Source organism: Lytechinus variegatus, chromosome 4 (assembly GCF_018143015.1).
Source record: "Lytechinus variegatus isolate NC3 chromosome 4, Lvar_3.0, whole genome shotgun sequence".
In the NCBI taxonomy this organism is placed as follows: Eukaryota; Metazoa; Echinodermata; class Echinoidea; order Temnopleuroida; family Toxopneustidae; genus Lytechinus; species Lytechinus variegatus.
In genome coordinates this window covers 9,878,981-9,897,180 of record NC_054743.1, presented here as the reverse complement: position 1 = coordinate 9,897,180, position 18,200 = coordinate 9,878,981, and the positions used below count along the sequence as shown (strand labels likewise).

The 18,200-nt window shown below is 35.8% G+C and overlaps 1 protein-coding gene across 1 annotated transcript; it reads right to left on the bottom strand.

The window, feature by feature from the left end:
- Positions 1-3,507: 3,507 nt before the first annotated feature.
- Positions 3,508-12,264, bottom strand: LOC121413336 (sialin-like). The gene is made up of 11 exons (XM_041606121.1): positions 12,028-12,264; positions 9,785-9,887; positions 8,909-9,132; positions 8,361-8,591; positions 7,704-7,791; positions 6,696-6,788; positions 6,182-6,315; positions 5,625-5,780; positions 4,918-5,047; positions 4,383-4,624; positions 3,508-3,934 (listed from the first exon to the last, which is right to left on the bottom strand). The coding sequence occupies exons 2-11, from the start codon at positions 9,786-9,788 to the stop codon at positions 3,668-3,670; spliced, it is 1,569 nt and encodes a 522-aa protein (XP_041462055.1). The 5' UTR covers positions 9,789-9,887; positions 12,028-12,264; the 3' UTR covers positions 3,508-3,667.
- Positions 12,265-18,200: the final 5,936 nt, after the last annotated feature.

The window sequence follows — 18,200 nt, the reverse complement described above, 5'->3', positions numbered from 1 at the left end:
CGACTGAAGTATGCTGGTTGAAACTTCGATCACAATTTTTATAATTCCAATTTAAATGCATCTGCGGTCCATTAGCTACAAGATGTACTTTGAGTGCTGTCATGTGAATTATGCTTAGCCTTTGGAAATAAATGTTACTGAACTGATATAGAATTTTTTTTTAAATGAAGCTTATCTTGGATACTAAATGAAATGTGCATTTCGTATGAACCATGTTTAATCTTCTTTGGACATTAGACTTTAATCGAATAAAAGATGGACAAAATGACTCGACGCCTTATATCAGCTCGAAGAAAGTCAACCACAATGAAACAAAAAGAGAAAAAGCATGTATCAAGCCATTTATTCAGGTATTTTTGATACCTATTATCAAAAAGCATACGGAGGCAACAACCATATTTTGTGGATGATAGCACGAAATAAACACCGAAACATACAAGTACATAAAAGTAAAACAAAATTAATATAATGTAAAAACTTCTTATCAGGTAAAAATTTAGAACGAAAAAATAGTATTTTAAAAAAAACGCGACATTTTAAAGTGAAAAGTTCACTGTAACTTGTAAGCAATGATACAAGGTCCTGGGCTCCGTAAGACAGAGGTTTGCGCGATGAATTGCAAATATGAAAAAACCACACTCATTGGCTCCAAGTCAATATTTGAAACAGAGTGCGCATGCAACGATGATCTTGATTGGTCATTGGTATTTAGCGATTGATTGCAAACATTTGTGTTACGGAGCCCTGGTGAGTACTGTAATAAAGTAGATTTCAATGTTCGACATATCCCTATAAAACAACATTTTCTTTATCAACGGCTCGAGCATGCATAACTTAGAATAAAATAACTAAACAAACAAAAAGAAAGTTGATAGGGGGCCTAGTCATCATGTTCACTGGCGGATCCAGGGGGTGGGGTTAAGCTGGCCCGTGCCCCCACCCTTTGAGAGGCACAATTAAAATTTGTAATGTAAAAATGCGGTTAAAACAGAAGCATGCCCTCCTCCTTTTTGCTTGTCAAAACTTTTTTCGGGGACGAATTAAATGACCTCCGATTTTAGGTGAAAACCTTAAGGGGCCTGTCAAATTTTTCCTTGGAAAAATATGCCCCCCCTCCCTTTGGAAAATCCTGGATCCGCCCTTGATCATGTTCATACCTTATCCATTTGGATATTCATATAGTTTTATACCTCATTGCACGTTAAGACAGGTGACGGCATAGTCAGTTAAACAGAACCAGCTTAAGACCAAAACTATTCAAAAAGTTCCTAGACCATTACGCATAATTAATGCAACGTTCTGATATTTTAGTCTCAAGATTATACAGTGCGTATCAAAAAAAAGTTTACACTTTGAAAAAATTCTGTAAAATTATACATTTGTAATATCCTGAAGATTTTTCCACATTTTAACATTGGTACAGACCCATTTAAGCAAATGACGATATAACTTTCAAAAAATATTTCTGCTTGAGTGAGCACCACTTAATTTTGAAAAGTTAGTGAAAAATGATTTGCGCAGAACTTTGAAATAGATATGCGAATAAAAGTAGACCTTAATCATGAAGAACACATGTAATTTAGCTAGTTGAACTGATTTGAAGATATCCGTTTTACCTTTCTTGACTTGTTTCTTTGCCCAAAACACTTCTAAAAGTGCATTTCACCCCGACCCACTCCCCCATACACTGAGGCCATCGTGACGATATTTGCTTTACACTGAGCTGTGATTTACATGAAATGGCTTAGGCTTGATTTTCATTTTGTTAATCATTGTCAAGCTTGGGAAAAGTGTGGAGAAACAAGTATTACGTGAAAAATGAAAACCCACTTTAAATGATGAAACTTAGTGAAAAAAATGCTGGAGATGTCTGATATAAACTTTTGATCAGATTCAGTTATGTCCTCAGATCCAGCTGGCACAAAAAGTGTAAAGGTTGCGCTTACCAAGTGCTGAAATTTCAATTTGGGTGGCAAAATTGTTGCAAAATGCTTGAATGTATCCCTTTTATTTCAATTGACTTAAAGTGCAAGGGAAATGTATGAGAAATGTTTAGCAGGGAAAGTTTGATTTCACCCTTTCCCCTTGACACAGCGTGAAAGCAAGCATTTCTGCGCAAACAGATTTCTGCGAGCTTTACAAAAATGGACGGAATGTTACACTTGACAAGTGTAACATTCCGTCAAAACTTTTACTTTCATTAGATAAATGAGACCCAAACCCAAGATCATATGTGAAAAAATTACCCACATATTGTATATTCTTTAATTCCCAAGGCTTTTTCAAATTGTAAACTTTTTTTGATACGCACTGTATATACATACCTTCTGAAAATATATATTTATATAATATATTCATATGTTTACTAAAATAGAACGTATACTTTTAATAAAGATATTTTAATTGTAAATAAAGATCGAATTAACATCACATTAATTTGAACCGAAATTCACAATAGTTGTTTGATTATTTAGTAAGAGTATACGGTATCCTAGCGTCCATTGGTCTGTGAAATATGATATATTTCGTTTTCCTGTTGATCCATATATTCGCTGTGAGTGTCGGGGCAAGAATCTGGAGGCCACTGATCTTGCTTTTTTCTCTCATTTTCTTTTTCTTTCTTTTTTTTTTTTTAAACTATTCATTCAGATAGATTTAATTTCAAATTTCTACCATGTTGTATTTGTGTTTTGTTTACATTGTTCATACGTATATATATAGGAGGCTGCATCGTACAAGCTTTGCTTTTTAGCAGCTTCCTCCGTTTCCGACCTGTTATCTTGATTATTATACATAATAAGTTTCTTTGTCTTATTGATTATAATAATATCAAGATGTATGTAACAAAATTATTGTAAATGTAAATGATTGTTGGAAATGGAAAAATAAATGAAATGAAAATATCAAAATATGACTTGCGTGATGGAAAGATGAAACTCGAGAGAGATGCCACTTATCAATATCAATGGTATCGCCATTCTTATCATTATAGAAGAAACAAATTGAATGTCGTTCGAATGCCAAAACCTGATAAAAACACTTTTGGAGTGCAGTTGAAATACATTTCAAATACAACTGGAATATTTTCCCTCTCCAAATGCGCCTCGAAAGTTTTGCGACGTCCAACATTAGAGACCCAAAATAGAGCTCGCAGATCATGCACAGTTTTACATGTAGTTTGACAGTTTTAAGAAAAAAAAAGGAAGAAATTTTTGCGAATGGTTCTCTCTTTCTCGAACAATATCTTACGTTTTCAAACCTTAAAAGTTTGCCTTTAAATTATTTTTTTGGACGACATTCTCAAGGGATTTGCTATTTCGACATAACAGGCTGCTGGCCTGTACATTGTACAAAAATGTGGTGTTAAAACTGACATCAATTGGTGTTAATAGAGCACCCTGAGGTGTTAAAATTACAACCTAGAGATTGAACATAACACCAAAGAGTGTAAATGTAACAACCAAAGGTGTTGTAATAACACCTGTAGGTGTAAAACTAACACCACCAATTTAACACCGGTGTAAAATAGCTGGTGTGGTCCTCTATTGTACACCGGTTAACACCACAGTTTTTGCTGTGTAGGATCAGGGAGTTTCTTCCTCCGAAGCTCTCTGCTAAGATGGGTTACTATGCTGGACCAATTAACGTTAACCTCACAAATCTAGGCCTATATATCAAGTGAAGGATTCGAATGGCACCCTTCTTCTAAATCTTCTTTCTGGTAATCATTTTTGGTAGGGACCACATAGGGAACTGCATTGGTGCTTATATGGCTGACATGAATACATTTATCCGTATATTTTTCATCTTCTGTCTCGTGGTCTTTGGCCCAGGCTTGTTCCTCTCCAGATCCAAATATTTGAAAGAAGATGGTGACAAAGACTGCGATCCCTGATGCGATATAGAAAACATCTCTCCATTGCTCCGGGTCAGACTGTATATCAAAATAAATTTGAAATAACAATTAACAAAGCATGCTTTGTTAATCAATTATAACAGCAGTCCGAATGTTCGTCCCAGAGTGAGAGATAAACCTAGTAGAACGATATTCAACATGGGAATCATTTTGTAAAAATAATTCTCTGCGAAGATAGTTAACATTCATCATTTCTCACAAGATGAAAAAGTAACAAAGTTTAGAAAAGGTTAAAATAAAGAAATAAAGTGAAAACATGCATGGTACAATCGGGAATAATACGGAGGGAAACAATTTTTGTTCACTGCAATTTCGATTATAATTTTGTAAAAAAAAAACAAGAGTGGAAAATATGATTTTGTCTTTTACATTTAAATATAATGCTACGGTATGTGCCAGTGTCATAGGCTCTGCAAAGAAATCTGGAACTTCCTTTCGTCAATTTTTCGTATCGAATTAGACCTACCTGGTCCGTCACTAAATATCCAGTTATTATTGGTGATATAAAGCTGGCGGATAGTGCGACGGTATTTGCAAGACCCATCAGCGTACCCGAAAACCGAGGTGCCAAGTCCACTGCGTTAGAGAAAATTGACGGATAGGTGATTCCGGTTCCCGTGGCCGCTACTACGATCAAACCCAAACCGAGGAACCGATTGCAACCGATGAAAGAAACCGGAAGGAGTGTTGCAACGATGATCACAACACCTGTAAATAGGTATAATAACAACATTCCTGTTGTGATTCATGTGCTCATTCCTTAAAAATAATATGACAATCCGAACAACTGAATCAGATTTCTTGAAGAGAAGCCCGACCGTAAGTAATTTTAGGAGGTTCACTTTCTCTTGATTTCTTAAAGACAAAAGTTGAAGGGATATGAAAGAACTATTTGTCTTGCACGTTGAGATTGGCAAGATGATACATATGTAGAAGCATAATCAGAACATTACAAAATTCAACCTTTTTTTAATTTTTGGTTCTAGAGACAACATACATACCAAAACACATCATTGCCTTGCGAATAAGCGTAACGCTAATATTTCGACCAATCAAAGAGTCAGCCACCTGTGACGTCATCATCGATATTATCGTCTGACAAACATATGGTATTGACGCTAGTAATCCAATCTTGAAGAAAACAAAGAATATGATAAAGGTTTAAAGATAAAAAGTTATCTTATATTTAGTTCGTTCTGGGTATCAGTTATTCTTAAATTCAATCAGTTTTTTTTCGTTCTTCAAGATCTTGTTGAAGAATGTGCTGTTTCAAGGTTACTACATTTGTAATCCTGACAAAATCTGCGTATGTGTACCTAGTCATTTTATTCTTACGATTGCTATTCAAACTACTCTGTTTTTGTAGACAATTAAAAAACTAGCAATCATAAAATGTAAAAAAGTAATTCTAATCATTAAAATACGAGAATTGCAGCTTATATAGTAAATCATTGTTTTAATGTCGCAAAAATGGTGAGATTTTTAATTTTCAGATTAGAAATGGAAAAGGATAACAAAAAAGAAATAGAATGGAATAACAATGAGAAAAACGAGAAAGAAGAAGGAGGAGGAGAAGAAGAAGATGATGATGACGAAGAAGGGAGTATATTAAGAGAAGAAAACATATAAGAGACGATGATGAAAAAGAAGAAGGGACAGTACGAGGAGGAGAGAAGAAGAAAGTTGAGAAAGTGAAAGATTAACGTACCTCTCTAATGGAGAATCCAAGGACGTATTTCATATAGATAGGTAGGTTGGTAAGAAGAGTACCTACAACCCAACCTTGTATACCAAACCGGATCAGAATAAATGAATATACAGGAAGTGACGTCAGCAGGTCACGGACGGGCACAGTGGCGGGAGGCTTAAATACAAAGGAAAAGAAGAAGGAAAAAATGATGTGAAATCAATTAAGTCACTAAAATCATCCAATGACAGGGCAAATGGTGTGTTCGTTTATTACGCATTCACCTACAGATATTCTACCCTGCTCAGATGCTGGAGCATTCTTTCTACCAGGTACCCATGATACTTCACGTGAGTGGCGAATGTATAGCTAAACCTTGTGGTTCAAAGTTCTGATTTTTTCCACTGAACCACCACATCGCTGTATGCCTTTTAGTAAAGAAACAAGGTCTGTCTAACACAAAGTCAAATAAACTTTTTTTTAAGATGACAAAATTATGTAATAATGATGAAATTCTAAAAGTTGACGAAGGTTTGCATAACGTAAAATTTTTACCAAATTAGAACAAAAAAAATCACCTTTTTAATCTGACTGTCCTTTTTGCTCTCTTTCTTCTCTGACTGGCCTCCAACCTCTAAATTTTCCTTTGTTTTAATCGGACTCTCTCGTATTATAAGAACCCATAGGATGGCCCAAGTAAGATAACTGGAACCTAAAACAAAGAAGATAACATATTGTAATTGAAATTAGTAATGCTGGTAAATACGTCAGTTTCGTTTCAAAGGTTGTCGAAATTTAGATAAAATACAACTAAAGTAAATCCTCATCATTTCATTGACTGCATTAGATAGTTGTCTTCATAAGATAGCAACGTCCATACAAAATTCCTTTATTCGGCAATTATATTAATCATTTATCGAAACCAAGTGCTGCTAGCAGTTCGAGGGTACTGCCATTCTTTCATTCGGCAATCAAAAAAAAATATACACTATCTAAACAAAATGTGGGTTGCAATATGTCATGCAAATATAGAGACTATTTCAATCGAATGAATCCGATAAAAGGTGGTGATTTACTATACCCGGACTATACCTAAGATGTAGAATGAGAAAGGCCATCCAAGCTGAGGAGTAGAGCAGATAAAACCTGATACAATTTGTCCTATCGCCAGCCCAAATGGATTACCTGAAACATAAAAAATAAGTCGATTGTTTTCAACTTAAATGATGGAGAAAATAATATTGATAGAAATGTGCGCCACACTGAGCAATATAATACAGTCATTACAGTGCATTGGTAACTGAAATCGAAAGTTTAGATTATCAGTTTGGATAGGCATATGTCTGTTTTATTGAACTCTTCATATGCCTCCTTATCACAAAGTGTGGTCACAGCGAGAAAGACGAGGAGAAAATTACAGTTTCACGTGGTGGGGCGTATAAAGCGATACTGTGGAAAGTCAAATATAGACTGTGGTAACTTACAATATGAGCATTATCTTAACACTCTTAAATTCGATGGGATAATGACTAATAATAGTGGAATATGCAATCAATGTGAACACACTATTGGACACTGTGGACACATGCAAATGACACACTCAACATACCGTTGGAAAATTTTGAAGCTACTATGAACACACTGTGGACATTGCTGTGGCCACACCCCGGGACCACACTGGGTGTACATGACGGGTTACTGTGAACACACTGATGATATATACACTGTGAACACACTTGGAACGCACCACACTCTTTGAACACGTGCTGTGATCACGTTTAACTTGTTGAAGGAAAATGCGAAGACACTATGAATACGCTGTGAACGTTATTGTGGACACACTGGCACACACTATGGGAGACGAGGAAGGCACTACAAAACAGACTGTCGTACACTGTTAACACAACACACTACATATTGAAGGTCACTGTGACGGACTTTCAAATCCACCGTTCACTGCGGTGAACATGTAAAAACACCGGGGGCACAAAAGGGGAAAATGTGAACACACTGTGAATACACACTCTGAACACACTGGAAACGCACCATGTAACATTGTGAAGATACTATAAAGGCGCCTTGATTGCACCATACACCCACCTGCCATTGCAAATGATGTCACTCTAGTCTTGGTCTTGTTTGTAGTCCAGTTGCTGATCAGTCTGAACATGGCCGGTACTACAGCACCCTTGAAACAAAAAAGAGATAGAGTGTGTGTGTGTGTGTGTGTGACGTTTGTGGGGGGTATGTGTGTGTGTGAGAGAGAGAGAGAGAGAGAGAGGCAAAATGTCAAAATATTGAGAGAGGAAATAAGAGCGTCCTTTTCCTGATTTAAATTTGTCCTTTTATAATTCAGTATTTTTTATTGTTAATTCATTATTTATCACTTTCATTATTTTCATTTTTTAAAATCTATTTTTCGGTTTTGTACAAGTCATGCTTTTATTATCATTATTATTTATTCATTTATTAATATATTTCAATGAGAGTCTGTTTATTGGCGGTTGGCCTATTGAGAATCACTTTAAACAATTCTATTTTCATTTTGGGACGAAAAAAATTATGAGCACCAAAACTTCCCGCGATATAAGGGTGTATAAATAGATTTGATTTTATTTTATTGATTTCCGTTTCACAACATAAGTAAAATACATATCCCACATCATCAGTCATTATGTTTATCAATGTGATTTTTTTTTTTTTTTGGGGGGGTCATTATTACAAAATTATTGTTTCAAGTTTTCGTCCCATCTTTACCTCGAATATCCCAGCTAATAACCTGACTACGAAGAAATATGATGCTCCAGTTCGGGCCGCTACTGGTACAAGAATGTTCATAATGGCAGTCATCGCAGCTCCAGTCGCTACGACCCATTTCCCGCCTACTCTGTCGCCGATCCAGCCGCCTGGGAGTTGGGTTATGGGTAGCCCGATGAAGAATGCAGAGAGGAGAAGCTCTTGTGTTTGACTGCTCCAAGAAAATTCAGGCTGTACAAAAGAATGTTTCATATTTTTTAAGAGCTGATAGCTACATAATATTTGGCTATTATAATATAGTGGATGGTGGTTATCAAACAGGGTAGGGAAAGAAAATGAATAAGTGGGAGGCCTGGACAGGTGAACGTTTCATGACTTATGGGATGTTTTATCTCACAAGTTTTGTTTTATCCGGCAGTTACCACAGAAGCAGTGCTTTGCAGCCAATCAAAATCATAGAAAGTTGTCAGATCTAACGATCGGATGACAAATGTGGATGGAACTCTCCACAGATAGAGCAAAATGCTGACTTCGGAGAGCATACTTACCGTAATGTCATCTGTGTGATTTCCTTCTGCGTCTTCATTTCGGTTCAAACATCCGTGATTGGTCTCATTGTGGTCACGTGTCGAGTTGCTTGAACCGTGATTGGATGCTGCCATAGCGGTGATGGCGACACTCGGGTTGATACGGAGTGTGTTAAAATTAGCTACTCCCCAGAAACACATCAGAGCGAAAAGTATCCTTGAGTTCGGATAAAGAATCTTTACAGCTGGAGTGTATGAATAAAAACGGTATAAAGTAAAATCAAACATATTAAGTATGCAACAATTCTTTTGACAAACTATTCAGAAAATTATATCATATTTCATCCACTAGCCTTTCGTTTTTTTCTCTTTTCTCCTTTTATTCTTGGTCGAATAACTTTTTTGGGGGGAGGGGGGCATAGCCCCCAAGCCCCCATCCCCATCTATACGTTAGTAACTCCAATACACAAAATGGTTAAATGTATTACTCGACATTTTCCCTTCAATTACATTTTCTCTTCATGAGGACATTAGACAATATACTATAGGGCCTATGTGTTATCTCTTGATTACTGCCCAAAGAGGAAATTTACTATTGAGAAAACGACTAATCCCTAATAATCAAGTATACACATGCAGCCTATGTGAGTAATAATTTACTAATAAAATTGTCAAGGAACTTGACCATGCAAGTAAATCGTATAAGTCCCAGATTCAAGAATAATGGCGCTTTGCAAGAAAGTTGACCCACAATGGCAACGTAAATCAAAGACGAATTGCGATTTATCAAATTGAAATCAACTACAAAAGGGACGTACGTTTTATTTTAGAATCGAACACTAGTTTCTTGTATCGCTCTCATGACCCTACTGGGTGTGTTAGAATCAATAAACTTACCCATGATGTCTGTAATGATTGCTGGTTCTAATTCTTGTTCCAATCAATCTCTAGCTCTCCCTATGCAGACTTAAGATCTGGATGGTTTAAAGGTGACGAGAACCTGTTATAAAAGTATAATAATCAAGTAACCCGTATGAGTTAGTCGTAGATACATCAGCAGTTTACTACCAAAAACTCCTTGTATGAAATTTTTGATAGGTTAAACTTGAAAGTAAAATGTTAGACAGTAGCATGGCTTTTTATTCACCTCTAGTACTCACCTACTTGTGAAATATGGACTACTTCCAACTCTCATCAGGTCTATGTAATTAGGTGATAACTGCACCTGTACAATTTGTTTCTATGTATGTGAATGGGTTGTGTTCGTAAAGCTACTTGATGTCTCCTTTGGTCACAAGGCAATATCGCAATACAGATCATAAACTGATTCAGTAACTTTATGTCTTATCGTGCAGGAGGGGCGGATCCAGGATTTTCCAAGGGGGGAGGGGCATGCACATTTTCCCCAATGAAATTTTGACAAGCAAAAACAAAAATAAGAAAGGTCCTCGCTTTCAAAAAGGGGATGGGGATCGAAGGCACAATTGGGTAAAAATGGCATTTTTACATTAAAATGTTTGATTATGGCTCTTAAGGGGACACGAGCCGATGTGCCTCCCGTGGATCCGCCAGTGTCGTACAGTCATTTTATGATGGAAACGTATGACTGAAAATAAGCGGACGATGCTGTAAATATTGACACAAATTTTATAACGCACTCACATGTACTTTGTTCAGAGTTTTTTCATAACTCATAAAAAGCCATTCTGCATGAATAATATCGATTTGGTTTGCGACGTTTCAGCCTCCTGTTTCAGTGACGGATTCGGGGAAAAGAGGGGGGGGGGTCTTAGACTCCACCTAAATAGCCCCACCTCAAGTCCTAAACTACTTATATCTGGCCTGGTTCGTTAACCAGTCTTGTAAATAACACACAGCAGTGCAGTCTTGTAATAACACACAAATTCATATTCGATAATTCATATACACTGTAAAAACGCTGCTTAAAATTATAAGCACGTTGTTTAAGCTTGTTACACTAACATCTGCTGTTTAAACTTTTTAAACAACTGTTTGAACTTTTTAAACAGCTGTTCAAACTTTTTAAACAAGTTGTTTAAAAGTTTAAGCAATCACAAAAAAGTTTACACAACCTGTTGTTAGAGTGACAGGCTTAAACAACGTGCTATTTTTTTTTACTGTGTACACTGATTATGTTCCCAATTAGGAAAACATGTGCCTTTCCACTCAGAAGATGAATATAATTTTCTATACACAAATATGATTATTGGCTAATTTGACCTCATTGTTACTAATAGTTATCTCAAAAGGTATATTTCAAGTCGTTTATAGTATATAGCTCACAGTCCATACAGACAGTGTTAAGTTGCCTGATCGCTCCAATTTCTAAAATTGTATAGAAGATACTTCTTTCTTTCTTTGATGCGAGGTATGATGTCGCCAATGTCATTTCAGAAAAGAAAAAAAAATAGTTATCATGAACCATTGTAAATTTGAAATTTATGTATTTTATATCACATAACATAATATGGGGCAGCTGCTCCTCTATGACGTCATAAATCAAAAACATAGAATTTGAATAATTCTCTGATATATATGCGAAGCTTTGGAGCGGATTTCTTTATTTTTTTTTCTAGATAAGAAGAAAATGCTATGCCTTGGAGCGGCTTTTTTTTGTTCTTTATCTCAATAAGACAAAAATGCTATGCCTTGGAACGGAAATTTGAGTGTAAAAATGGGGGTCCCCTCCGCGGCACATACCCAATATGCATTATATACTGAGTGCCCCCCCCCCTGGGCTCGAACCTTCACCAATGAATATTTTCATGACCTTTTTTTCTGGTATTCAACAAACTCTTCTTCAGAGTGAACTTCCCCTGATGATCTGGGGTTTTTTTTAACAAATAAGGGCTAAGGCAAATATTGAAATAAAATATATAGAATGAAAATTATTTGCAAAAAAGTACAACGATAATGTAAAAAGCTTTAAACCCTACATGTAGGTCTAATGGTCTATTGTTGAAATATAAGATTTACAGTAAAAATTATTTGTAAAATAAACGCAATACAGGACATGATAAATAAACATATCTCCCTTTCCAGTGGCAGGCTTATAATTTCCATCGTAATTTAATTCTAATCTATTCAAAACAATGCTTGTACAAACGAAAATTACTCACGTCCACAGTAGGTCCATGCTGGGACTGACTGATTGGCTATTGTCCGAAGTCATCGCTGACCGCTGACTCTATGAGATGACCATTAATGTGTTTATTGATTGCCTAGGATGATCACATGTAACGACACGAGCAATGTGGAACATTTAAGACTGCCTATTTAATCTTTGAAATCTGATGAAGCGTAAAGATATCAATGAATGAAACAATGACCGAATTCCTTTCTAGTAGGTTACCCGTTGTAGCAGAACGTCAACAATCAAAACCAAGCCAGACTGGTCAGTCTGGACACTGTGTGTGCGCACAGACTCTCCTGATCAGCATACATCATAAATCAGCGCACAGCATGACCATGATGACTGGACACAACAACATACTCAACCACTCTTTCTCTCTCTCTTATACCTAGACCGAGGAGTTTACCCACTCCTATATTCAATCCGCACGACAAAACTTCAACTGACCTTTATTAATTAACTTTCGACATAGCTCTTTACCTTCAGTTTCCTTCTATTTATACTGCATGGCCTTCAGGTTTACAGACATAACATTATAATCCTATTGCTATAAAAAGGTGCATGTTTAGGCCTACGTATCAAAAAGTTATTGTAAAGTTACTGGATGAACATCAATTTTTGCAAACAAATATATGAGTGCATAATATGGTTTATGAATAAAGTCGTTTAATCCTATAAGAGCCGGGTTATTTGGACCCATCTCACATCCGAGGGGGGGAGGCGGAATCCGATCTCGGCCTTCGATCGCGCGAGCGCCGCGAAAATTTGCACGGTGGTAGTGTGCAATAAAATCTACAAGACTGTATGGTTAATTTTATCCTTTTTTCATCTAATGAATTAATTATGCTAATTTATGCATGAAGTAAAACATTTGCTCTAATCAACTATCATACGGCCCCCCAAACTGCTATATTTTTATTCACAGACTCTTTGTAGGATCCCGATCCTTTAAACAAAATGGTATCGCAAATTTTTTCTTCTGCAAAAATTGTTTTCTTAATTTATTATGTATTTCTTTGTTTTTCGACTATTTGTTTTTTATTGTTTTTTCGATGGAAATTGTTGCAGACTTAATTCTGGTCATAAACAAGACAAAATTAATTTAGTTGAAAAAGTACAAATAATGATACACTTACGAATTTTGGCTAAATACACAATTTGCACTGGATTTTTAAATGAATTCACGTTTTAGAGCAGTTTTGGGTCTGACATGCACTTACATAATTTTGCGTAATTTCCTAACCGCGTACCCGGGCATCGCAAATTTTGTCTCAAAAGTTGTGCGAGATTTGAAAGTAAAAAGTCAGGGAGCCGCGCGGTTGAAAAAAATTCGTGCGGCGGATTTATCGCGAAAAGTGTTGGGGGTGGATTCCACCCCGGGCCTTTTAGGAGTATTGAGAATTCTTGGTTCGAAGTAATTAAATAAGGAGATATTGTTACGGATAGTGAGTTATAACTGGACCTGTCCATGGTTATAACAATGGCATCGATCCCGAAAGAGGGCGGTAATACCAGGAAAAGATTATTTATACAAATTAGTATCACTCCATGAGCTATACAGGTATATATATAGCCATCTGAATTCGACTGTGCACAAAGCAGGTGATCAATAAGAAGATGCCTTTCTTTATTATTAATACCATCATCACTGTTAATATCGTTTGTATTTCGTTGTTGTAAAAATAATATGAGTACATAAACATTTTCAAACCAGGTTATTTTTTTCTGTCAAATCCGTGATATTTGATTTTCTGAAGAAGGTCATAGGTACCAAATCAAATTTAAACCTTCTTTTATAACGTTACAGTTCCGACCGATGACCAACTGAGGCACTGACGTACAGGGTGGCCAGATTTCACAAAATGAAATACGGGACAATCGTCAAAGCACGCTGCACGAGCGGATGGACCGAGCCAGGTCTTAATAAAAATAGATCAACAAAAAGGCTACAATGTTAGACTTGTGAAAAAAATATAAAGAATTGGAAGGGAGGGTGGACGAAAGAATGAAAAACAGAAAGAATAGACGAAAAAGGAGATGAATTGAGAAGAAAAAAAATAAAGGGGAAAATGAAAAAAAATATAAAGATTTGGAAGAGATGAAGGAGAGAATAGGCGAAAGAAAAGAGATGAATTGAGAAGAAAGAAAGAAAAAAAATAAAGGGAGAAATGAAGGGAAAAAAGAAATAAAAGAAAGTTAGAATATAAAAGAAGGATGAAAAAATAATAAAAGAGGGAAAAAGGTTTCCGTCATTCTTTGAAATGAATATAGGAAGAAAAAAAAGAAAAGAAGGGAAGATTTATAAATGTGTGAAAAAAAATAATAAAGGAGAGAAAGGAAAAGGTAAGATAAAAGGAGGAAAGAAAGAATGAAGGAAATTAAAATGTTTCCTTCATTCTTTGAAAGGAAGGAAGGAAGGGAAAGAAATAATAAGGGAAAGAATTAGAAGAAAACATAAAGAATGAAAGGGTGAAAGAGAGGGAGGGAGTAATGGAGGAGAGAATGAAAAAGGAAGAAAATAAAGGAGAGAAAGAACGAAACGAAAACGGAGAGGAAGGGAGAAGGACGCAAAGAAAAGTTTCAGGAAAGAAGGAATAAAGGAAATACAATGGAAAGTTTAAAAAAAGAAGGAAAAAAGTAAGAGAGAGAACGAAAGAAAGAAAAGTGAACAGAGAGAGAGAGATAAAAGGATCAGGAAAATAGGACAGGAAATAAAGAACAAAAACGGCAATCAGGAAGGATAGAAGGCTGAAGAAAGAATGATAGAAAAGAAAGAAAGAGGACAAAAGTTCAAGTTTCAAGCAAAAAAAATCTAATCAAACAAAAATCATATTAATAATTGTTGTGTTTTAATGTTTCTCTAAAATTGAGAAAATGAAATGTTTTGGAAATGAATTAAATTTCAAAGTGAAACATTGTCAAAATTAATAATTAGATGAAACATTGCGGCATCATACACAGACATCTCTCCCATCCCATTATAAGTTCGTACAGATCACAAGACTCAAAACGAAAGTTGAAACAACTATGAAAACTCAATAACTTGTTCCTCCGATTACATCTCCATATCAGTAATCTGATAATCCATAATATGATTATGAATATTTCCCGCCGATTTTGTGATTATTTTGGTGGAAAAACTGTTTATCATGTGAGATTGTTTGCACCATTGAGAATCTGCTCCGATCCTACATGCTAGTAGCCTGTCACACACAGGCAGGAGGCCAGTTTGTTTGCAATGCATGAAGTTAAGTAAATTACCGCAGAACTTCCCAAAAGTTTAGTTCTCGATTTTATTGTAGTCTCTGCTTCGTCATAATTATGTTGGTTATTTGATGAAAATTTGTCATTTATGTTTTTACTATATTTTGTTCAATATTCTGAAATACGGGACAAATAGGCGTCCCGGGAAGGTTTGTCGGGACGACGGGACAAGGAGCAAAATACGGGACGATCCCGGGAAATACGGGACGTCTGGTCACCCTGCCACTGACGTACAGAATCGGGGATGACAGAAAAGAAAATGAGAGGAAAATTATTAAATATGATATTATGTCTTATTTTATCACACCCTTTTTTATATTAAAAAAAGGCCAAAATATTGACTCGCTTGCGAAGATATGTTTACATACATGTACATGCCATATTGTGCCCTCTTATTATAGTATTACGCCACTGACTAGAACTGAAAAGTTTGATTACATGAATGCTCCGATATACCGAGCCTCAAGCCTAATATTTCTCTATTACCATTCATTCATTCACCCCTGTCGGACTTGACATCAACCAGACTTAATTTTGCAAAAGTGCCTACCGATCTCCGAACAGCGGAGGAACTGAAACGAGAGAGAGAGACCGAGGGGGGGGGGTCATGAACACTTTCGTTCGACAAGTTGTCAGATCTGACAACTTTTCGTGATTTTGATTGGCTGAGAAGCAATGTTACTATGGTAACTGTCGGATAAAACAGAACTTGTCGGATAAAGCGTCCGACAACATGCGGCAAGTCATTTCATCCCCGGGTTTAATGAGAAGGGACACTGAAATTGTCACCAAAGTTCAATGCATCAGCAACAAAGGCCTATTATCGTTCGTTCGACTGGAAACATTTGTAAAGAAATGATAAATGTAATCGCAGGGGTGTGATAATCACGGCCCTCGCGGTTGTAGTGGTTAGTTGTTTCATTTTCATTTCATTTATTTCCATATCCATGATATCACAAAGTATATAATATAACTCAGACATACAAATTACACAATTTATGTTACTGAACAATAAAGCATATAATATTAATGAACAAATTTGGATATGGGGGAACATGCAAAAAAGCAAAGCTTGTTACAAGGCAAGTTCCCTAAAATAACAGTATGTAATAATCATAAGTTATCCTTAAACAGGAAATAAATCAATAAGAACGGACATTCTTGCTATAGGAAATACGTATACAGTTTGAAAAAGGAAAAAGTAAACAATATATATATTACTACTTATATAGCAATAGAATAATAGTAGTGCACCTGATACTAAGAACAGAACAGAAGGAGGAGAGAGAGAGAAAGACAGACGAGATATACATGAGAGAGGGACAAGTAGAACAGACATGACATAACATGAAGACAAAAACACAACTATACAAATACATATAATCACATATTGGGCTAGTAAAATAAGACAAGAAATAAGAGGTCAGCATACAGTGTATCTATTGACAGTAGCAACAGCATTTGAGATGACAGTATATTATCAGAATTGTCATGTAAGCTTGTGCATGTGTGAGTAGTTTAATATCTTTGAAGTAAGAACTTTTTCAATTTACATTTAAATGAGAGAACACTGAGAGATTTTTTAATTTCGTTCGGTAGCGAGTTCCACAGTTTGGGTCCTGTATAAACAAATGTCTTTTGAGCAAAAAGAGTACGCTTTAATGGCAATGCAGCTAGCCTGTCGGGTAGGATATGAATGGATCGAGTTATTCGAAACAAACATAAGAGAAAATATGGACGGAAGGTTTTTCGTATGTAAATTATACATGAAGAGGCCTAGTTGTAACTGATATAACTCATATATCTTTAAGAGTTTGTTTCCTCGAAATAAGTCACTTGTGTGAGATCGGGGTTCAGCATTAAATATTATTCTAAGTATCTTTTTTTGAAGTAAATATAATCTGTTAAGTAACGAAGAGCAGGCATTGCCCCAAGCAAGTATCCCGTAGTTGATGTAAGGTGAAATTTAGAGCATTAGTAAATTGGTTTGTGGAAGGACTAAGTTGCATAATAACACCTATGTTACGGGCAGTTGTTTTACATACATTATCAATGTGTATATTCCAGGAAAGTTTGTTATCTATTGTAACTCCAAGAAATTTGGTCGATGTAACCTCTTCAATAACAATACCATCAAATATAACAGGTTTGGGAAAATTATTCAGGGTATTACTAAAGAGCATACTTTTTGTTTTTTGCAAATTTAAGGATAGCTTATTGGCTTTTATCCACTCTGAAACATGAGAAAGTTCTTCATTTATTTTGTCGATCAATTCAGTGGGATCAGGGTGGGAATAAAAAATATTAGAGTCGTCGGCGAAGAGGATGAATTCCAAGAAATTAGAAGAGTTTCGAATGTCATTGATATATATGAGGAAAAGAAGTGGACCTAATAAGCTCCCTTGCGGAACACCGCAAGAGACAACTTTACTACAAGAAGATACACCATTGACAAAAACAAATTGTTGACGATTAGTTAAATAACTACTAAGCCACTCTAAAGGTCTCCCTCGAATTCCGTAGTGTGACAATTTACGTAATAATATATTATGGTTTATAGTATCGAAGGCCTTGGAGAGATCTAAAAAAATGCCTACAGTATGGTGAGAAGCGTCAATTGCCCTTGCAATTTTATCAGTAAATGCTAAGACATGTAAGAGAGCATGCGATGTGCTATGTTTCTCACGGAACCCAAATTGTTCTTTATTCAGAATATTATGTTTATTTAAAAAAGTAATTATACGAGTATACACGATTTTTTCAAGGATCTTTGACAGTGAAGTTAATAATGAAATTGGCCTATAATTAGTTACTAAGTCATTGTCACCTTTTTTGAAGACTGGTATGACTTTAGCAACTTTCATGTCTTTGGGTACTTGACCATTAGAAAGGGAC

What these genes read in the sequence shown, in the direction of transcription:
- LOC121413336 (XM_041606121.1), bottom strand. An exon ending in TATTAGCTGGGATATTCGAG is followed by an intron (nt 7,792 to 8,360) that starts GTAAAGATGGGA and finishes TTTTGTTTCAAG; the next exon opens with GGTGCTGTAGTACCGGCCAT. An exon ending in AGGACAGTCAGATTAAAAAG is followed by an intron (nt 5,781 to 6,181) that starts GTGATTTTTTTT and finishes TTTGTATTTAAG; the next exon opens with CCTCCCGCCACTGTGCCCGT.